Here is a 24,278-nt window from a genome sequence, read left to right as displayed (position 1 = left end):
CTATCCAGTGATACTAAAATAAGTACAAACATTCCCCACATAACGTCTCTATGACTCCATAATGCATGTAATGCGAGAGCGCCCATGCAACTTGATTTGGGAAATTCTGGATAATATGTGCAAAAGTATAGGCAAAATTGATTTTCGGCTAAACAATCCACAAAAATGACTATTTGTACCGAACTAACAAGTAAAAAGTCCAGTAACTCTTGGAATTATTTCATAATAGTGAAATGAATAATACGCTCCTAATTCTTTCTTGTTGCCAAGGAGCCTATAATACGCTGAGAACTTTACAGTGTTGTGAGTAAGACATAATAAAAACTGATTGGAATCAGCAATTTTCTCTGGTTATTTCTCAGAACCATGACAACTAAGAGAGGTAGTAATCTGATATTATCATGTACAGATCAGAGGTGGGTGGACAGGATATGAAGACATGATTAAAAAATAAATCGAGAAGCAAAAAAGAAAAAAAGAAAAAAAAAGAGGAAAAAAAGGAAAAAAAAGAGAAAAAAAATCACCATCCCAAGAGCCCAAAATGAGCGCAAAGGATGAATCTACGATTAGCTTAGGTCGTTTGGGCGTAAAAGCGTGCGGGTTTATGACGGATAATGGACAACCCCCCCCTTCGTAGCTAGTTGTAGGGTTACCAAATAAAACTTGAGAGATATACCAGTGCTGATGATAAAAATAATATATCGATATCCAATACCAAATTTGGTAAAATATTAAAATTATGTAACTTTATTACAGCAAACTATCTCTAACGTCATAATATTACTTGTTAATATCCATCTAAAACGTCATAATATTACTTGTTAATATCCATCTAAAAAGCTTCTACAAAATATCTGACACTATCTATCTAGAACTCAAGTTAAAGCGATTGTCGCATAAAAAGTAAAACATTGAACATTTTATACATTACAGTTTCAAACTACGTTTTGAAACGATTATAAAGGTATAAACAAAACATACTTATTTACATACATGTATACTCGGACAGAGATTAGCATAATACATGATAAAATTGCCTTCTTCGAAACCAATGTGCATGCACTTGATGCGTAGACCTATAGTTGTCCAGCAACTACCTTGCATTTTGTCATTATTATAGAAACTTTACTTTGAACTTATCTTGCCTGCAAGCTTAATACGCATATCGTGAATTTGCAGCATAAAGATACATAATTATACAGATAAAACCACCGTTAAGGCCCTTCACAATTGATTTTGAAATACTGTTTCTCTCCCGCATTCAAAATTGAGAATTGCAAAATATTCAATTTTTATTTCACATTTTCTCTGTTAAATGATATTCGAATTACATTAATTTGTTACCGTTTACTTTGATCATCGCAACTATGATGCTGAACAAACAAAAACACCCCTGCAGTATTATCAATGTATAAAATTAACCATAATCATGATAATTGTAATAAAAAATCCCCAGTGTCAAAATGTAATGGTGATATTGGGCTGTGCCCGGACCACTGGTTTCAAAATAAAGAAAATAATAAGTAATTAATATTAATAAAAGTTATCTCATTTCTTTTTTAAAATCTTAAAGAGTAAGCTAAAAATCTATTGTGAAGGGCCAAATGAAAACTAATAAAAACAGAAAAAGTTGTAATTATCATGATTATTCACAATGTTAGAATTGCAAAAGATTTTTGTGACTAAGTGTTAACTATTATAACTGAGACTTTTCTAACTGTTCTACGATGCGTCTTACCATGGAAGTAGAAGACCATGGTCGTATACAAAAGATGCGAGTTGAAATCTAAACCTTTCCGTAGGACAGAGAGGGACCAAAATGAAAATGCGGCATTTTATCAAAATAACCAAAAACAAATGCCTTGACTTCCTTCATTCTCGCTATAATAATGCAGTTCTGACATGATTAAACAGTTGATCACATTATTTGAATATGATAGGTCGAACGTTTTCAAGATTTTAACACTATGCCGTTTCTCTCTTTATTTCAAGTTGTTGGTTTGGTGGTTTGGAGAAGTTATCATCAGCATGTCTTTGTCACTTGACGAAAACCTTTTATATGTTTTCATTTTACAAAATGTACTTAGTCATGTCACCGTCAAATTATCATAGATGTGTTGCCGCTATCAAAATAGACACAAGAAGTCTAAATTCCACACTTTTAAAATCTGTGGTTTCTTAAGTTAGAGCTGATGCCGAAATTGACTCTTGTTATCTATTCGCATTTTTATTGATAGCATACTTCTGCCTCCCAGCTATGATGAAAACCGGTGTCCAGCTATTACGGACGTAATATGGATAGGTCTAACTGCATTAAGAACATTTAAAGTTCGGGGGAGTCCCCAAAAAGCAAAATCATGAAAAGAACCATACGCGTACGGCTACATGAACCTAAAGCGGATTTAAAGAAACCAACATATTTGTTAAGGTTTGTTCCATTGGCCACTCCCTGGTCATGCTGGCAGACCCCGTCAGTAAGCAACAATATATCCAAAAGACAAATCAATGAATTTTCCTGGGGATTTGTCCGCAGAAATCGCTTGTATAAGTTTCCAGTATTTGAGACGCACTTGCAGATATTGAATAACGGCCCTTCAGCAGCGGACCTTACATACCTAATCACATTAGATAACATACGCAGTGAAGATCATGGCGCAGTTAACGTTCTTTTGAGTGACGGATGTTGCTTAGACGCTCTTTTTTCCTTTAACTTAAAATTTCTTTTTTTCTTTCCTTTTGAGTCTTTCCTTTCTTGTTCAGTTTGCCTTGGTTGAGTAGCGATCTGAACCCCCGTTTTACCCAAAGTACTCTCGTAACCGGCATTTTGAAAAGATAACATCACTGGTTCGGTTTGAGGTGTATCGGGGCGCTCACTGTACACCACTAAATTTTCTTTAGCCGAGGTACCCGAGATAGATGAGATAGCCGAGAGTCTCTTGTCTGGCACGAGATACCCTTCTGGGTCTCTGGTGGGATCCGCATACATAATCAGATAACCATGTTCATCTCTTATAGGAGGAAGCGCTTCGTAATGGCCGCTATCTGCGTCATCGTACTCATGATCAATCTCTGCATCAGGCGGATCAGGGTCGTATAGGTGACTCGAAGGCTGTGAGGGAAGTTGGCGGCCTTCCATTGTAGTTCGGGCAGAGACGGAATACGGAGACATCATCTCAAATTGTAATGTCGTTGGTGAAGGTACGTCAGCTGCGAGAAACAGACCTTTTTGGCTTTCCGTATGAGATTGGTTTTGCTTACGTTTCGTACTGTAAAATTAATAGAAGAGTTTTTAATAAATAAGTAAATAAGTATTCAAACTCTAACACTAACATTTACAAAGAATTATTACACGTATGACTATGTCAAATTGCCAATATCTTTAACCTGTTTAAAAGGTCGGAAAAAGAGTATACCAAAAATGAATTGTAGTTAGCATCAAACACACTGCAAAAAGCGTGTTTAGGTATTAAACACTATTCTAAACGCTATCTTGTACAACGTTTTTAAACATGTTTAAATGCTACACATGTTTAGGAATTTGATGGGATGTGTTTAGTAATTTAATACATAATGTCTTGGAATTTGAATATGGTGTTTGGGAATCAAACATGTTTAGAAACGTGGTGCAAGAAAAGTGTTTAATTCCTACAAACCATGTTAATTCCAAGACATCGTGTATTAAATTCCAAAACACAGCCCATCAAATTCCTAAACATGTGTAGCATTTAAACAGTTTTAAAAACGTGGTGCAAGATCCCAGCAAACACAAAACGTTTTCGACATCATTCGCAAAAGGTTATAAAAGGTTGTCAGAAAACGTTTAAATGTCGGGTTATATAAAGGGTACATTAATGGTATAAAACGTTTTTAAACATGTTTAAATGCTACACATGTTTAGGAATTTGATGGGATGTGTTTAGTAATTTAATACATAATGTCTTGGAATTTGAATATGGTGTTTGGGATTCAAACATGTTTAGAAACGTGGTGCAAGAAAAGTGTTTAATTCCTACAAACCATGTTAATTCCAAGACATCGTGTATTAAATTCCAAAACACAGCCCATCAAATTCCTAAACATGTGTAGCATTTAAACAATTTTAAAAACGTGGTGCAAGATCCCAGCAAACACAAAACGTTTTCGACATCATTCGCAAAAGGTTATAAAAGGTTGTCAGAAAACGTTTAAATGTCGGGTTATATAAAGGGTACATTAATGGTATAAAACGTTTTCATAACATTAAATAACATTTGTTGGTAATTTACTGCACAGCAAATACAAATGTTTTACAGAAAACATTTAAATGTCGGGTTATATAAAGGGTATAAAAACGTTTTAATAACATTCCAAAAACATTTGTGAAAACTTGGTACAAATCATTCTAAACAGAATGTTCTTTTGGGGTTGAAAAATATTTTGCAAAAAATGTTTGCCCGAAATATTTACAATAACGGTTTTAAAATGTTTTCACGACCTTTATATAACCCGACATTTAAATGTTATTAAAACGTTTTGTAAAAAACATTTTAAGAACATTTCTGTGTTTGCTGGGTGCAAATATTTTAACATAATGTTATTTAAGGGATCAAAAATGAGCGTTTATTGCGTCTCGACAGTATTTTTTGTGGGACATGAGAGCACCTCAGATCTATCGAATTGCATTCTGAATACGAAGCATGTCTTTCTGATATCAAATAATTTTCATTTTTGAAAATCACAATATAATACAAATTTTATGACAAATTATAAAAATTTGATATTTTTCAAATTTTGATATATAACAGTCCTCGAAGTAAATTATAGAAATCTAATGATATATTCTTAAAGTGTATGTAGCAGGAAGGAAAAGCCGACGGTCAATTGAAAATTTTGACATTTCTTATTGAAGATATGGATTTTTTTCCCAAAAAGACCAAATTTTTTTTGGTGTTTTTTGGAAAAAAAATCCATATCTTCAATACGAAAGGTCAAAATTTTCAATTGATCGTCGGCTTTCATCCCACCTACATACACTTTATGTATAAATCATCAGATTTATAAAGTTTACTTCAAGTACTGTTAAATATCAAAAATATCAATTTTAATGATTTGCCATAAAATGTGTATTAAATTGCGAATTTCAAAAATCAAAATTATTTGATATCAGAATGACATTCTTCGTATTCAGAATGCAATTCGATATGTCTGATGTGCTCTAATGTCCCAAAATAAATACTGTCCAAACGTTCATACCCCAGCCCTTAAGTGTTGACAAAATATTTGGCCAAAAATGTTTGCAAAAATTGTTTACAATGACATTTCGAAAATATTTTTAAGATATTGTTGTAGTGTGTTTTCATACAAAACGTTTTAAAACGATTTCATGACCTTTATATAACCCGACATTTTAATGTTATTAAAACGTTTTACCTAAACCAAAACCCAAAATATAACTTATTTAAAATGTTTTAAAAACGTTTTTGTGTTTGCTGGGATAGTGTTTAGAAAAGTGTTCAATTCCTAAATTCCTTTTGCATTGTGCTGTCCACACACCCCTGTCAAGTCGAGTGCCCCTCGTGATGGAGCAGTTAGTAGCTATATGTCAGGGCTGGCTGCCTCTAGGGGTTCAGGAGTCAAAAATGTTTAGAAACGTTAGAAAAGTGTTTTGCACCACGTAAAATTCCTAAACACGCTTTTTTAGCTCTTTTTGTAGTGCAGAGTAAGTTAGAATTATAAACTCTTCTGATCATAGGCGTACTAATATTCTATGGTATAGAATAATCAAGCTTACCGTCTACATAAACAAAGCACACATACAGCAACGATGATAACCAGAGATACGGAAAGGACCATTGGTACACCTAAATAAAGCACCAGGCTCATATCAACTGAAAATAAAAAAAATAAACAAACATAAAATCAAAATATTAAATATCAAGTCTTATGGTTCAAAGAACATTATGTGCGGTTAATGTTACCGTTATATCTGATATTATAAACACAAAAACTGCATCCCCATATCGTTCATTCGATTTTTTTTTTTTTCGGTTTTATTCTTTTCTTTCCATCTTTTGATCGGCCATCGATGCATGGTCGGTCCTTAGTATTGACAGATCAGAGCAGGACTTGGCTTTAGAAGAACCAGGAGCTAATCAAAGACATGAAGCCGCAGGAACACAGAAAGTGCTTGACCAGTCTTGTCAATGATGTGGATGAAGATGATGTGCATGTCTACCTATAAGGTTGTGCCAAGTAGGGACACCGCCATGCAAGTTGACACATCATGGAAGAAGTTGCTGCTGCACGTGTGGATAACCGAGCTGTTGTCGTTCCATATTAACGCCATACATGACCAACTGCTAACCCCACGAATCTGAGATTATGGGGCAAGACCAATCTAGGATACTGCAAGCTAAGTCATCACAGCAACTGTACACTGTTCCATATCTTAAATGGCTGCAACTTCTCACTGCAATGTGGACGATACAACTGGCGTCATGACCAAACCTTAAGCAACTTCATCGATGAGGCTAATCAAAGGAAACATGGTATGACATAACCCATATTGACCATAAAAACGAATAAAAACAGTCGGCTCTCAACACGCGATATTCAAAATTCCCGCGCCTTAATTGTCTAAGTGCAATGACGTATGGTTATTTGTGTTCAATTGTCGTCAGCCTTCATTGTATTACTGGGACGTCATTGCACTCGGCGCCCGGGAATTTTGAATATCGCGTGTTGAGAAACGGATGTTTTTATTCGTTTATTTGTTTTCATGGTCACTATGAGTTTGTTTTAAATAAAACCACGTGATTCGTGCTTGATAATTATTTTTCTAACATATAAGGAATAATGTTGTGATTGCCGGAGACTTCCTTTAAGCCTTCAGAGCTGATTTTGCTAAGTAAGCAAAGAAAATAAACACAGTTCAAGGAACTATTCCCAAGCCACCTTCACAAGAGGAAACTACAATGGAGTGTTCATCATAAAAAATAAGATGAAATGAGGCTACGAAGATGTTCTACCAATAACTTCTCAAGATAACCTCAGGTGGATACCTATGACTACCAGGAATGTACTGGTTGGCTGGTGGGGAAAAGTACCGCTTGACTACAGGAAAGACAGTTGACAGCTGGGAAAGACCACTGGCATTGGGGAAAAAGCCGGGTTGATCTTGCGACAGGTTGGCAAGTCCTATAAAGAATGTCATCCCTAGGTCCGTGCGAGAGCAGGAGAAAATCGTACCAACCGGACGGATATTACGGCAACGACCTCTGGACTCCTATAGACCTACAGAAACTACCTTCAGAAATTGGAGGAACACCTGCCGAGCAACTCAACAACTTAGAGAATCACGCCCCCTTAATGCATGATTAGTGGACAGATTCCGGGTGAAACCAGCATCATCAAGAGAGGCAGATCGAAAACCCAAGTCCCAAGACGTCAAGACAACAAAGAAGGAGACAAACGCCAATTGGCGCAAAAATGGTGGAGGCTAAGAAACTGAAGAAAAACTTTTGTATGATCATAAGGCTACACAACAAATTTCGGAAGGTGGGGATGAAAATCCGCACCAATTTGCCAAAAAACTTCTTGATCAGAACCAAAACAGAACTCCAACTTTCCAGAAACCTGTAGCAGAAAAATACTGCAGTTCAGTCAACAATGACAAGAAACGGGGATACAAACATCACCCACTAAAAGGAATGAGAAGATCATCACTCCCAAAGAAACCATTCAACACCAAACTGCCAAGTCTTGCCGAATTTACAAATTACTAAAAAGAAGAAATTCCAACCGCATACCCTACTTAGTATGGAAAAGGTGCTCTAAAACAACACACAATATGCAGTATATGGAGTACTGGAAATATATTTCCGAGTTGGAGAATACCCAGCATGCCCAGTGGGCACAGCTTAGGATTTCGTTGAATCAACGTAGCACTTAACTAGTTCTAAATCAACGTTGATACAACGTCGAAGTTTCAACTTTAACCTGATTTCACCCTAGAGGTTAGTTGAAATCAGGTTGAAATTTCAACGTTGATACAGCGTTGAAATTTCAACCTGATATCAACCAACTTCCAATGCAAAAATTAAAGAGGTTGACTCAGGTTGAAGTCCATTTGCAAATACAACGTAATTTCAACCCTGATTCGTAACGTCAGGTGTACCTACTGGATATGCGAAACCATCCTTATTGCCAAAAGCAAGGAGACATCGGATCCATAGCCCTCCCACTTCAAACTCCAGTAGTAATATTAGAATGGGAATCCTAGCTCAACGGACCATCACCTACCTGACTGAAAACAACTACATTGACAAATACATTCGGAAAGACTTCATGGGGAAAGTATGCGGCTGTGTAAAACATACAGATACAGAGGCACTAACGGAGATGCACCAGGATGCCAAGAGAAATGGAAATCCTATTGCGACAAAATGGCTTGATCAACTATCTAAAGTTCTTTGTCAAGACCAATGGAAAAACGTTTAAAAAGTTTTACCATTGGTCGTGACAAAGAACTTTAAATAGCTGTGTAATCAATAGACCTGATGAACCTCTTCAGTAACATGGCTTGATCTTCAAAATGCGTATGATACTGTACCACACAACTTGATTCAGTTTGGAATGGTACCATGTCCCAGATAACATTACCGTAAAAACTCGATAGGTGCTTACTATCGAGCGCTTTTTAAACATGCAAACATGAAGAGCCCCATCTACAAAAGTGTAAAGGGTTTTGAGCAAATCATCAATACACATAGTTATAATTATACGAACAAGTAAACCTGCAAATGCGTGTCTCAACCACATTAGCTTAGTTTGTAAAGCGCCGGACTTTGGTGGTACAATGTCATGTTTTCAAACGCGCTCGATAGTAAGCACATACCGTAGAAACCCGTCTATAAGGAATAGAAGCGACTGTGATGATAGCATATTTCACGCTAGCGCCCTCCACAATATTATATCATTATGGAATTTGAGCAAATCATTTACCGACACAAGCAGGTATACAATGTATTATTTTATCTTTATTTCGCATCTCACGAGCATAGCTCACTTGGCAAGGCATAAGACTTTGGTTCTTTAGATCGGAAGATGGTGAGTTCGAGCCTCATCACGGTCACACAAACTTTTATAAACAAAATATTGTTCAAACTTTTCATTTATATTTTCTTGCATTTTCTAAAGACTCCTTTCGTGATCATTTTTTTTTCATATTTAGTTTAATTTATTCTATTGTTTTTCTTTTATTGTTTCTTTTCTTTGTCTTTTTTTCTTGTTTAATTTTATTTTTTCTTTATTTTTCTTTGATTCATATAATATTGGCAGGATAAGGAGAGGAGGGAACTAAAGACCCATTCAGTGATTTGCTCATCCGGACGATCGTAAAAATCATCAAAATTCACCTTTGTCATTGTCATAGATGTGGTAACATAGCCTGCTAGTGGTTCAGCAGAAAACCGTGTGACACATAATATACATTTGGCTACATTTTATTATACGATAAATACGAATTTATTAAACATGGTAACAAATATTCTCTAGCAGATCGGTTATACGATGGAACTGGTAGGCATAGGCCTATTATAAATTCGGGATATTAAATATCTTCCTGACGAGACAGATCTGCGCATGTGGTCAAAGACGATTCCTTACTAGCCACAGACCGTCCGCTGGAATTAGTTGAATCGCTATGGCTGTTGGTCGGACCTCTCATCTCTCCACATCGATTGTGACCTATCCCCGACATTGCCCTTATGAACTCACATCCTCCTGTTTTATTCCAATACGCTGGCGAAGTTACGTAATAATCGGATTAATTACCATAGCAATAGGTGAAAACAATTTTGAATATACCGCGTTATACACTGATACGTTCAGGCGGTACCTCTTCATTGAACCATATCATGCTGCACCTGTAAGATCTTTGAAAAGACCAGTATTGTATTCAATCTATGATTGCAGACATACACAGTACAGGTGATGAGTGTAACCTGCTTGTAGCGCAGCGCGATATGTTCAAAATTGTTTTCACCTATTGCTATGGTAATTAATCCGATTAATTACGCAACTTCACCAGCGTATAATGTCCGAATAAATTCTGACCATCACTTGGCTTGTTGGATTCGTCTATACTACAATTCGCTGTCGAAGTGACGTAATAATCGCAATAACTACCATCAAGCAGATTGCACTAATCACCCGCGTATGTCACCAAACATAGATTGAATACCACTCTTTTCATAAATACTAATCTTACATGGCGAGTGATTAGCATTTCTTTGACAACTATGGTTTAATGCATAGGTGCCACGTGAACGATGAAGTGCAGGGCTATATATTCGAAATTGTATTCATCAATTGCTATGGTAGTTAATCCGATTAATTACGTCACATCGACAGCGAATAGCCTATAGTATGGGTTCAAGTGGAACAAAAAATAGTGTATGTCCATTGCTAGCTATGGTAATTAATCATGTTAGTGTTTACATCACTACTTCGGTGAAGACAAGAGAAGTGTGCCTTCTCTACCAACGCCTGTGATATAACAGGTGCAAGCGAAACAAAATTGAATGACCAGAATAGTTTCCTTTGTCAGATGAATTGATTGAAGTTTTTGAAGACACTCTATTCTTGATGGGACAATAGATTCAAATATGGAATAATTATTATTCCTCATCTATTTTTTTATTGAAAAACTGCAATTGTGGCAACAGAACAATATTTATTTTGATTTCATTTCAAGTAGAAACAAAATCGTGCTTAAGCCAAAAACGCACCCTACCTCAAGAATTGGGATGGCACAAAGGTGCAACATAGGTTTTTATTGCAAAGACGAGGACAGACAAGTAGTTACAACACATCTGTCTAACCGTGGGTTTCGCTATTATTTAGAATAAATGCTTTTACTAGTTTCTATAAAACCACAAAATTACTAAAAAAACTATAAAAAAACTAAAACAAAAAACAAAACAAAAAAAACGCACCTAAAGTTAAAAGTAGAAAGGTAGATTTGAAGAAAGATAAAAAGAACATGTCAAAAGTTAAAATTAAACGAGAATGAAAAAACGGAACCGGTGCCGGGACCATGCTCTCTTCAGCATGTCTTCAGTTCCAAAGTCTGACGCTCTATCAATTGAGCTATACGATCCTGATATACGAAACAGTCGTTATTATGTCAATACAATTGATTGGTGTTACAACATACTTAGATGGAATGCATAGCCACCCAGTGCCAGTATATATTTGCTCAAACTCCAAATACAACAAGCAACCAATTTTATTGAGGGCGTTTCTTAGGTATATCCTTGTAGACGGGGTTTTACGGTATGTTAACTATCGAGTTATTACGGTAATACAAAAAGGACGGTTCACAGTAATTATTTACTCACATGTGCTACTTCCAGTTGCAATACTCGTGCTTCCCAGAGATGTTGTAAGATTTATACTTGAGCCTGATGCGTATGTAGAATATTCTTCAGTTGCTGTCGTTATGTGAGATGTAGTTGGTGGTAATTCTGTTGATGTTGTTGGTGGTAATGCTGTTGATGATATAAAAGAACAGAGCTGGTAAAAATACGACAATAACTTCCCAACCTCAAAGTTCAGATGTTTCGGAAAAACAATAGATGAGGCTTACTGTACACTGTCAAATGTGAAAAAGTAAATCTGACATTCAACATGAAGGTTTGATAAAGGTATGTATACTCTCATTCAGGTGCAGGTAAGGATGTCGAATTCGCAAAGCATGGATAACATACGAATGTAAGCAGTCGACGCTAGGGGTAGCAATTGTAACGTTTATGAGCTATTAATGCTAATGATCAGTTGGAGGAGTAGTTGAAATATCTTGCAGGGAAAATAATTATGTGATTGTTCCTTTTATCGTTAAAATCAGATTCTGTAGGAATTTGTTAATTAAAACCTTCAGTATACGCAGGCAAGATGTAAGATGAAATTTAGTTCCTTTATTTGTCGGTTTATTGCTCTTTTGTTTCTTCCTTTCTTTCATAACTGGAGGAGTCTTGATCAACATCTATTGAAATAGAGATGGGCGCTGACTTTATCTTATTTGTTCTTCTCTTATATTCGTTTCGTTATAGCCCTTCTTCTCCCTATCAGCATGCTCAGATTATGTTCAACTATAATATTCTTGCCACCAGTCCAAATTTTAATTTCATTTGTATATTACATCTAACAACATCTAGAATGTTAAACTGATCTAGTCCCGTGGCCTTTATTTTATTTACCTTCAACAATTACTTCAAAATTACATTCCGCCTGGTTTCCTGCCGGATCCATAAACGTATACGTCACTATGGTAAATCCAATTGGGAAGACGGAACCAGGAGGATGTGAAATTGTAACTGATGGGATTTCCCCCGAGTTGTCTGTTGCAATGGGTTGCCTCCAACTCACGGAGACATCTTGTGAGGAACGATCATATACGGTGGTGAAGATGGTAGTCGGACAATCCGTAATCTCTGGCGGCTCTGTGTCAGGAATAACTGTCGTAAAAATAAAGCCAAGGTAATCTCATTTTAATGCATGTTATGTTTGGCACAACAATTCCGTTTTTTAATTTGACAGAAAACTGAGCAATACTCATTTATTGCCGTGTAAAAGTACAAATTTCTTACTGCTCTTTGCTAGAAAAGAAAACTGTATTTCTACATCATTATATAGTTTACATGATTTCGTTTTTCCAGGGACGCAGTACGTCAACGCATGACATCAATTTGATTTAATCCAAGAGCGCCAACAGGTTGCAGCAACATCACGTGACATCAGGCGTTCATGTACCATATCCACGTATGAAAATGTGATCCTGTCGATTTACCTGGAACACACACGACGCCTGCGTCTTGCGTATGATCACACTCATTTTCACCCCAAGGCTGTGGCTGAGGGCAATCTTGTAACCGCGTCTCTTGTCCATTGCACTGCACGCCACTCATCCACACAGGACCAATTCCCTGACCATAGTTGCCCCCACTCGTAGCCCATGAAGCTCCTGGGAACCCCAGGTACTGACAAACGACTACTGCATCGGCGACGTCCCACTGGAAATCACAGACGGTGCCCCAAGTGCCTTCGTAAAAAATTTCAACCCGCCCTGATGCTTGGCTTCCACGCTCCAATCGTAATGTAGGACCTGGTAACATTATAAATAACAAATAATGACTTAAGTTACTTCCCTACACTTTGTAGATGACTTTTTCTTATTGATAATCAACACAGTAACATCATTTAATAAAGAGTCTACATTTAGTTTTCTCCTAGGAAGCTATGCTGATAACTTGCATGTTGATTCATACAGTGACTATGCCAACGTACTCCAACAGATTACTGCAGAAATACGAATCTTTATGATCCTTCTAATTTTTCAAATCACCAAACCTCTTCATCACAATACTATAACTTCTTGTCGAATTGCTGGACACGGCTTTTCCAGTAATTGTGTTCATGTAATACTGGTTACAGTCGAGTGGTCCATCTGGATTGCCATTAGCATCAGTACAGCACTGGACGCAAGCATTGTCATAGCGGGCTTCCCCTTACTATAATGATATTAAAAAAAGTATGATTCTGAATTTTGCGGTGGGTTGCCTCTTGATAATACCTACCCGTAACACAGACAATGCCAACATCTTCTGAATGATTGCAATCATTGTCACCCCACATTGCTCGTCCACATTCCACTAATCTCTGCTCGTCACCATTGCAGGTAACTTCATCTAGCCAGATAGGTCCAGTACCTTCGCCAAACCTATTGATCAGGTTGATAGCAATACAGTAATAATGTTAACAGCATATTTTCAAAGAAAACGTGAAATAGTCAGACTGTCTACTAACAAACCGATATTAAACGTTGAATTGTAGCTACATTGTATCACCGAAAAAATCCCTGGAGGCTGAAGACTTCTCAAAACCATACGTGATGTGACATGACATTCTTTGCGTGTCTTCTTATGAAAAGGGACAATTTCAGTGGGCTTAAGTGCAATCTTTTTCATTCAAATTGTCGCCATTATCACAAATATAGAGCTAACAAAGTAACCAAGTTTCAACGGGTACGCCGTCGCATTGACAAAAAATCCGAAGACGTATCCGTTGAAACATTGTTGCTTGGATTCCCGTCATGAAAGCCTCTCTAAGCTTACTTATTAATTTGTTGATACTTTTCAGATTTAAAAATTAATGCACTGGTCTTCCCAATTACAATTTGCAACGTATTGACAATAAAAGTTGTATCACCTCAACGAAAAATGCGAATAGGGAACGGGAATAGAGATCAACAAACCTAGTAATGCCAATATTAGCTTCCAGAGCGTCCTCATAACCTAATTGCTGGCAGACGATTTTGGCATCCTGGAAGTCCCATGCATCATTACATACTGTACCCCACTGATTATTGTGAAAGATTTCCAGACGACCTTCGAAGTCTCCTCCACCTCCTACCAACCGCACTAAAACAAAACAAAAATAAAGTGATGAACGGAGTCTTGTACAATAATTGTATTGTCGTTGTTGATGGTGATGTTGGTTTGCGTGGGAGGTGATTCGGCAGCGGAAGACGCTGCTGGAAATTGTACCCACTGCGGAAAACGTTATGGAAAATACAACGTTAAAACGCTGGCGGTACGCCTAAATTATTCGCTGCGTCTGTTGCAACTGAAAACGTCCGTAAGACGTACAAGTCTGTGAACAAATCATGTTCATTGACTGGAATATCAAGGCCCAACACCGTATGTCGCTGAGGAGACTGAAAGCGCGACCTGTGCAACGCAAAAACACCCGCAAAGACGTCGGACTAAATTGTGGCCTAAAACACGGAGCACATCTTCATCTCATATTCTAAAATCGACGAGAGTGATTGGAAGTGTTATTTAATTCATAAATCTGTTATAATGTACGATCTTTTTTTTTTTTTTTTTTTATTTTTTTTTGGCATATTTGTAATACTTACATATGTTCCAACATACATCTGTGAGCACTCTGTCAAATTCGCCCTATTTGTAGTAAAACGGGATGATTTTCTGTTGGTCCGACATATTATCATATTTTAGATTATGATAATATGTCGGAACGATCGCAAATATTAATCTCCTACGAAGCCAGTTTGGTTACGCTCCCTCCACAAATGTGGAGAGAGCATAACTAAACTGGCTGCGTAGGAGACTACTGTCTGTTCAATTAGCTTAGATTCTTGAATTTTTAAGATATTTGAAAAAATAAAAACTTGTGGCCAAAGTCATCAAAGAAAAGTGTTAGCACAGGGTTAGACCTAACGTGATTTATACTTTTCAAATATCAAAGTTCAATTTAAAACCCCATTTCTTTTCAATTTTACCTCATTTTAGGCAGTTACTTGGGTCCACCGAAAGGGTTCGCGACCTTTTTACAAATCGAGTGGGACGGTCCATTCTCAACTTAGGGCATAGACCCTATCCAATTTAGCAAAACAATCTGCCCGCCAATCTGTCCTGCCATTTCAATCATGTTATACCGTTCCGGTTATTGGATAGGTTCTATAGGTGATGATGGTCCACCGGTTTTTGTTACACGAAATTATATGGCGCGATTACGTTTTATGCACAACATTATTCTAAGCATTATTTTTCCCTAAACAATTACATTAAAATTATGGATTTCGTTCTTCAACTGGTTTACAATGTAAATTGAGTTTTGTTTAATACCACCATTCCTTCCCAAGAATATCAGCATTCGCTTGACATTTTCAGATACAGTGACTTTACAAGAATTGTTTTCTGTAACCTGATTGTTTTAAATAATATTTTCTTGAACAAAAGTTCTTTTGTTTCACGGTTTTTTCAGTTTGTATTCAACAAACAAAACGAAATAACAAATTGAAAATAAATGTGTAGTTTTATAATACCCATTCTCAGACCCATACGCAAAATAAATAAATAAATAAATAAATAAATAAATAAATAAATAAATAAATAAATAAATAAATAAATAAATAAATAAATAAATAAATAAATAAATAAATAAATAAATAAATAAATAAATAAATAAATAAATAAATAAATACGCAAGGAATGTATTCATATAAGCTGTGCCTATTTTAGAAAACCTTAATTCATAAATAATAACGTATTGTTTCAACAGTAGGGTTTCAACACAAATTAGGCATACTGGCAAATATTTTGCTGGACAATACTTCCTGATGCGGATGGTCGAATAAATACTATCTCTGCGCATTGTGACATTCGTCCCCATTGCTCTAAATGGATTGATTCAAAAAAGTTTATGGTACCCGACGTTCTACGGCTTTTTATAAAAATATCGCGGGAAAAGACCAAAATTGAAAAGAAATGGGGTTTTAAATTAAACTTTAGAATTTGAAAAGTATAAATCATGTTAGGTCTAAGGCTGTGCTAACACTTTTCTTTGATGACGTTGACCACAATTTTTTATTTTTTCAAATATCTTAAAAATTCAAGAATCTAAGCTAATTGAACAGACAGTAACTCTGAGGCTGCACTCGGCGTCCTAATCCAAAAAGTGCGAAATATTTCGAGTGATAGAGGTGAAGTTTATGATGTTGTTTCTTTGCAAATTTCCAATGTTTTTCGCGTCCAAATGTATTGGGAACTTTCATAATGATTGCATATTTATCATTTTGGAAGAAAAAAAGAAAAATCTAAAAATTTAAAAAGATCGTACATTAAGACTTTATTTAATGGTACAATGATCTCTAAAAAAACCTATCAAACACTTACCTTCATCGCAAATAACGCCTGCGTCTTGCGAGTGCTTACAAAACATATGCTGCCCCCATCCCCGATTATAACAGTCTCTTAGCGCATCTTCTGTTCCAGAACATTGCACACTATCAAGAAAGATGTCTCCTGTGCCTTCGCCAAATGCCGCGGCACCAGTGGCTTTGAAAGCACTCTTGAACCCCAGCTGTTTACACACGACATCTGCATCTTGTATGTCCCATTGATTGTCACATACCGAGCCCCAGGAACCTCCGTAATGGATGTCAACTCGGCCTTCAAGAATGCTGCTTCCATCAACAAGTCGAACTGAAAGTCAACCAATGGTAGAATGATTTGATTAGTTTGAATATTGACAGGTTAGTGACAAATGATTCCACGGAGAAAGCCTTCAATAGACATGATAATATAACTTGATTCCAGTAATTTAAATCAGGTTAGATATTTTGATTGACAAATCCAACTGAATACTCACATAAGTTTTCAAACAAGACTTATCAGAGAATCAATATGGATCAGAAGGCAGGGGGGATAAAATAGTCAACCGGGACATCGGCAGTTACTCTCTTGATCACGTACATGCGATCCACTCATAAGAACTAAACAACCGAGGGATGCGAAAGTCGCCGGAAGCAGTGGCCTATATCCTGCGGGAAAGGGGATCCCCAGTGGTCATTCTGAAGAAGCCATCAGCTAAGATGGCGAAAGCCTAAATTATGTGAGTATTTTTGGATTTGTCAATCAAAAAAAATCTAACCTGATTTAAAATCTACAATCCTACAAATCCATCTATTTCGTGATTCCAGAAATTTAATTTTAATAATGTGATTAATGCATTTCGGAAAAGTAGTAGTTATTTTTCTGCATGACAACTTCATGTACACATGCATGGCAATCAGATGGTAACTTCATGTGCACATAATATGATCACAAATCCAAAGTAAATTATATGCCGTCGTTGTTTATGTTGTTGTTGTTATTGACTTGTTGACTTGTTGTTGCTGCTGTTCAAAAAGAAAAGGGTTAGCTGATAGGGAACTTCTAGGATACCAAATAAATATTAAGCTATTGCATTAAATGGCTCACTTCGTGCTATCTTTATTTATATATAAAACTGAATATATATGTATAGCTTGTATAATCTCTTTGGGATTTACATAATTTTATATATATATATCATAATCATAATCCAATTCGCTATTCACGCATATCGCAAATGTCACAACAGCGAGGTTATTGGAGCTTACCATCACGACATGAGAGGCCAACATCGTGTTGATGGGAACAATCATGTTTACCCCAATCAGGAAATTTGCAATCTGCAATACTTTCTTCGTCTCCATTGCACATGACATTGTCCAGCCAGATGGGCCCATTCCCTGTGCCATAGAACGTCAGACTGCTCATAACTCCTGGCGCACCAAGCATTTGACATATGACTCTAGCGTCCATATCATCCCAGTCGTCATGACAGACTGTCCCCCATTGTCCACGATAGAGGATTTCAAGACGTCCTGAGTATAAAACATCTTCGCCATCCACCAAACGAATTTCTATTTCTGTTGAAATCAAAATATTATACAAATCAGTTACATAAATAATATTCAGACAATGTAAACATAGTGGTACTGGTAACAGCCCCATTACATAACGTATTAGCCTTAAACATGTAAAATAAAACGAACGGAGACGGGAAACAGTTATACTTTAAGCAGCAAATTTTCGGTACCAAGCGTACCTTCTTCAGGCTTTATCATAAAAATGTTAAACATGTTAACATAATAATTCTGTAAAGGTCAATCGGTCTAAATACGATATGAATGGCTGATGATGCATGTTATAAAAAAATAGTTAGAATCCCATCAACCCACTCCTGTAAATCATGATAAATAAGCCTATAGCCCCGTAACTTAGCCCGGTAGCAGTCAAGTTAGCTCAATCATTAAGGCGTTCGACTATGGTGCGAGAGGTTGCTGGTTCAAACCCTGGCGGTGCCTAGTACGCTCTCGTGGAAAAATTGAGTTAGCTTGAAAATGGTTTATGGAATGATGTGGGCCGTACTAAAGTGGTCAGCGATCGGGTCAGCGACAACCTGTAAAGTGTGCCGAGGCTTGTGGATCAACGTCTAGGCGTTGTCCTGTGCGTAGCGCACTATTATAGTATAAACCACTGCGCTTTTTTTTAAAAAACTTACCTGACGCACATATTACAGCACCATCTTGTTGACAGCTGACATCGGAAACCGAATAATTGCACTCCTGTAAGCTTTCCTCTGTACCCCTACAATCCACATCTCTAATCCACACTGAGTTGTTTCCGCCATTGCCATACAGATCTCCTGATATAATCTCTGAAGCCTGTTGGAATCCCAACTGCTGACATGCGACGTGTGCATCCTGGAGATCCCATCCTTCGGCACAGATTGACACCCATTGGTTACCTAACCAGACCTGGACCAGACCTTCGTATGAGTCAGGGCCACCTTGAAGTCTCAATCCTGCTGTGTAAAAAAATATGTTGCTGAAGTTAATATGTTTTCGTGCTCAAAACGTCTTATCCTTTGCTTATCAAAATTAGTGCATATACACATGTACATCCATGTTGAGGGACCAAGTGGACGTACGGTCTTCTTGCGCTCAGGTCTTCATTTACTGGTTCAGGGACTGTACCAGTATCGTCGGAAACTGAATATTTTGGGTATTTTAACGCACAAACTAACCATAACAAAATAAATGATGTGGTTGAGCAATATCTCAGCTATTTATAGGCCTACATGCTTTTTTTAATTTTGACAATTGATGGCGTTTTTGAAATAAAAGAATTTTACAAAACTACCTCATTTTTAGCCTGTTCACGGAGTATATCTGTCATTACAATTAGACCTATAGATGCCTCATGCGCTGGATGATGCGCAGTGATTTTAGCACTCCGAATACATTACATATTACAATAACATATAACATCGTTATTCTGGCGTAACAATTCTACTTGCATTGCATTGCATTGCATTGCATTGCATTGCATTGCATTGCATTGCATTGCATTGCATTGCATTGCATTGCATTGCATTGCATTGCATTGCATTGCATTGCATTGCATTGCATTGCATTGCATTGCATTGCATTGCATTGCATTGCATTGCATTGCATTGCATTGCATTGCATTGCATTGCATTGCATTGCATTGCATTGCAAACATAATATATAAATATCGTTATTCGGAGCTTTTGGAGCTGCGAACAAGTAAAATGGGGACTTTTGGGGCAGTCAAAATCAAGGGTGACGAATGGGCAATTTTGAGGTCTTTTAGGGTTGCTCTATTTTGGTCAAATATATAGGGTCTTCGGATCTGCGATATCCAAAAACGGGGGTCTTTCCGGGGGAACTTCTCGTATGGTCATTTATGTTAAGTGCCTCCCCCGGGATCTTATCATAAAAATAAATTACTTTTCTCCGAAATTTGGACATACACTGTACCAAACAGGCATAACTATTAAAGTCCGGGAACTAAAAGTTCAACCACCCCTTGTTTTTTATCAATGACCAAGCCATTTATATGCAGCAAGAAAGGTGGCTAAAACCAAAACAAAGGTGCTTTTTGCTATTATATGTTGAGGTCAGGTCATTTTTGAATGTTTGAATGGATGTCATGAATCTGAATGACCTGAATAATGCCCCATGGCACAGAGCTGATTGTACTGATTGTCCTGACCTGACCTTACGATATTTTTCGTGGCTCGTGGGTTTAGATTTGACAGAAACATGCTTTTACTAAAAATGTATTAAAGACAACATGGTCAATGATATAAATAATGTGTACTATCAACAATGATCAATATAAGCAATTAGATTTTATAAAAATTTCGCACAGGGCCTACAATGTACAATGTCATATGTACTCGCAGTACTAAAACTGAAAAATCAAAACGATCTACTGAAAAACATAATAAATTGTAACGGGCGTATTTAGGCCTATTTATTTTTTCGAAAGAAGTCCATCAGTTGGCTGGTGTCCGAAGCAAACAAAAAGTGTGTAATTAATTTCCTCGAACGCTTTGGAAAAGCCTTGAAGACTGCAAATTCTCAATTTTTGATGATTAAGATTCTTGTGCTGCAGTGATGATACACGCATTACCTGGTAGTGCATGACGATTAACTGTTTTTCGTTACGTATGAGTTAAATAATAGCCAGTGGTGAATCACAGTGCGGCAATTAAAGCAATTAATTACCAATGTTCTTAAGAGTTATAATGGCATATTTTACAACTGGAAAATATAGACAATTTTAGTGGTAATTTACTAATTATAAACTATTAATTTTACTAACTGTTTTTCCCCCATGTATATTTTTGTGCAACCATGATGTATATCTGATTTAATCTACTATTGTTAGAATTCTTATACAACTACCATTCAAAGTATGTATACTATACTTCAGATATATGAAAACTCTTTGAGATACATTGGGAACTTGTAAAAACACATGTAATACATTTGGATCCCATAAAAACACGACCTTCAAATTACTAAAAAAAAAAACATTTATAAATATTCGATTTGAAAGACTTTGTACATGTAAGTGTTTAGGGGCCTATACATTTATGTAAATTATGTATTGGTCTTTTAAGGGATCTAAAATGAGCGTTTATTGCGTTTCGACAGTATTTTTTGTGGCACATGAGAGCACATCAGACCTATCGAATTGTATTCTGAATACGAAGCATGTCTTTCTGATATCAAATAATTTTCATTTTTTGAAAATCACAATATAGTACAAATTTTATGACAAATTATAAAAATTTGATATTTTTCAAATTTTTGATATATAACAGTCCTCGAAGTAAATTATATAAATCTAATGATATATTCTTAAAGTGTATGTAGCAGGAGGAAAAGCCGACGGTCAATTGAAAATTTTGACCTTTCATATTGAAGCTATGGATTTTTTCCCAAAAAGACCTAATTTTTTTTGGTGTTTTGGGGAAAAAATCCATATCTTCAATACGAAAGGTCAAAATTTTCAATTGATCGTCGGCTTTTCAACCCTATACATACACTTTAAGTATAAATCATCAGATTTATAAAGTTTACTTCAAGTAATGTTAAATATCAAAAATATCAATTTTAATGATTTGCCATAAAATGTGTATTAAATTGCGAATTTCAAAATTCAAAATTATTTGATATCAGAATGACATTCTTCGTATTCAGAATGCAATTCGATATGTCTGATGTGCTCTAATGTCCCAAAATAAATACTGTCCAAACGTTCATACCCCAGCCCTTAATGTCAACTCCTTACGCTCTGCTCCTTACGCAACAAGCAAAATCACGTACATGGGCGTCAATCTTGGCCCCACTAGCTCGTAGCCCCTGTGCCAGGGCCCAATTATTTTCTGTTTCTGGAGTCTTCACTTTTCTTGGTTGCTTTGGTTTCTGTTTGGCTTGTCTTCAGTTGCTTTAGTTTCTTCTTTGCTTGTTACTTCAGTTGCTTTGGTTTCTGGTTTGTTCATTCTGTTTTTGAAGACTTCTATTGGCTTGGCTCCTTGGTTTCTGTGTCCATCCTGTTCCGCATTCCCGTGATGCTCTTGGAAAAAGGAGTGTTTATATACCATCCTTTGTTAGGAAACATCTGTTACAGGTTTGCTCTGTTTCTGTTCCTTGTTGCCATCCCTGATGGTATTCTTCTTCTTCTTCCTTATTAGTGCCTCCCTCATATGTATGAGTATTATCGCACTGCAAACCAAGCTGTCTTTATACTCTGGAACCTAGAGTAGAGGAGTGTGTCTTGTAATATGTCATCATGGTCATGTTCATTCGCTTCCTGCCTTCTGACTTCCAGTTCCAGAGACCCATTCTAGGGTCATTTAACATATTGAGTCATATTGCTTCTTTGTTTGTAGTCACCTTGGCAGAATCTGGCTGTTTTCCTCTGCACTCCCTCGACCAGCTGGATGTGTTACTTTTTAATGGTCCCCATGCGCAGCTACCATATTCAAGAATGTGTCTAACCAGTGTTTTGTATGCTGTCTTACTTGGAGACAAAATCACAGGTTACTCCTTAATACTCCCAGCACAGTTGAGTTATTTGTCAAACTCCACTCCAAGATAAGGATTTGATTGCAAGTTGCTGGTTACAGAATTTGTAGCTCAGGTCTGGAGTCTGTTTTCTGTTTGTGAACTTCAGTTGTTCTGCCATTCTTCATGAAGTTTAAGATCTGCCTGCAAAGTTGCGAGCTCCTGTTCTGAATTTGAAGAGCCTATTTCCAAACCGTGTTAAGTCAACAACCCCATGTGTCTCATTTACTTGATAAGCTCTTCATTTCCAGATGATAGTAACAATCGACTGCAAACAGACGAGCCTTGCCATGCTTGTTGCGTAATTTCCTTGGTAGGTCGTTACTTTTAATGTATGAGAAACTGCAATGGGCCTGTGACTGCATGTACCTTGTGGTATACACTGAATGTGACTCTCTTGGGCCTTAATTCGATCCTGATTCGATGCACACTACTACTTTCTGAATGGTGGATCCACTGCAAGATGGAGCCCCTAAATCAATATCATTAACATTTTAACCATTTGATTTAACATTATGCATTATATCGTATACATGTATAGTGTGATTAGTGTATTGTAACCCATTGGTATTTCATTTATCGGTAAAATATCACAGTTACATACTTTCAATTTTGGTGTACAATATACAGGCTAGTATTTTGAATCTCAGATATGCCTCTCCACCATACAGACATACAAAATTGGCTTTGCCCAGTCATAACCTTCAAAATTCTGTTTTGTAGTTTAGATATACATTGTATTCAATTTTGATTAAAAATTTATTGTTGGTATAAATTATGTTTGCCTCTGTCATCTTTAGACTTGATATTTGAATAAACGTTGTGTAATATGTGCCGAAAGTCTTTGCAGCGTTTAGGTTTTTCGCTGTTACTTGTTGCTGTTGTTGTTGTTTACGCGCGCTACTGGTAGATATTGCAAGACAATGGATTTCGCCTCATACCCCCGGATATTACATACCAGGTTGCATATTAAAAATATAGAAATAATAATTAAAAAACAACTTGATTGGTATTACAATATCCTACCTGTATTACCTGCAGAAGATGGTGTGATACCAAGCTGACATTGCGCCACATCACAAAACATCAACGAAATGAGGAGTACGTAAATGTTGTTAATCATCCTTTCCGACGACGACCAAAAACTCACACAAAAAGTTTCACCCGAGTTCTTTGATAGATATTCTCATTATTTCAGTATTCTCAAATGGGCGATAGAATATTTCGTTTCACATTTTAAAACATCCGTTTCTCTCTTTCTTTTTCAGCATTACACACGGCAAGGTGGTTGTAGATTTTCGGCCATGTTTTATGTTATTATTAATTTTTGTATGATGACGTAAATGATCAGGCTATTGTACCAGTCCAATTGTACATACCGATTACTTTTCCAACTGGAATTCCTGACCATTAAGAAAAAAACACACTCTCTTCAGACTCAAGTGTTTGAAAGCTGGCACTC

At 36.6% G+C, this 24,278-nt stretch overlaps 1 protein-coding gene across 4 annotated transcripts; it reads right to left on the bottom strand.

The window, feature by feature from the left end:
- Window positions 1–719: 719 nt before the first annotated feature.
- LOC140135662 (scavenger receptor cysteine-rich domain-containing protein DMBT1-like) lies at window positions 720–24,278 on the bottom strand. 4 transcript variants are annotated; one of them, XM_072157241.1, is made up of 11 exons: window positions 23,843–24,278; window positions 18,934–19,236; window positions 17,987–18,298; window positions 16,740–17,048; window positions 14,294–14,459; window positions 13,617–13,759; window positions 12,830–13,144; window positions 12,240–12,497; window positions 11,382–11,531; window positions 5,771–5,867; window positions 720–3,266 (listed from the first exon to the last, which is right to left on the bottom strand). In XM_072157241.1, exons 1-11 carry the CDS (start codon window positions 23,937–23,939, stop codon window positions 2,648–2,650), a joined length of 2,769 nt encoding a protein of 922 aa, XP_072013342.1. In that variant the 5' UTR covers window positions 23,940–24,278; the 3' UTR covers window positions 720–2,647. The 4 variants fall into 4 exon arrangements, with proteins under 4 accessions (XP_072013342.1, XP_072013343.1, XP_072013344.1 ...); XM_072157242.1 differs by having other exon boundaries at window positions 18,934–19,239; window positions 23,852–24,278; XM_072157243.1 differs by having other exon boundaries at window positions 23,852–24,278.

This window comes from Amphiura filiformis, chromosome 16, assembly GCF_039555335.1.
Source record: "Amphiura filiformis chromosome 16, Afil_fr2py, whole genome shotgun sequence".
Taxonomy (NCBI): domain Eukaryota; kingdom Metazoa; phylum Echinodermata; class Ophiuroidea; order Amphilepidida; family Amphiuridae; genus Amphiura; species Amphiura filiformis.
The sequence above is the reverse complement of the archived record's forward strand: the minus strand, read 5'-3'. Positions and strand labels throughout refer to the sequence as shown.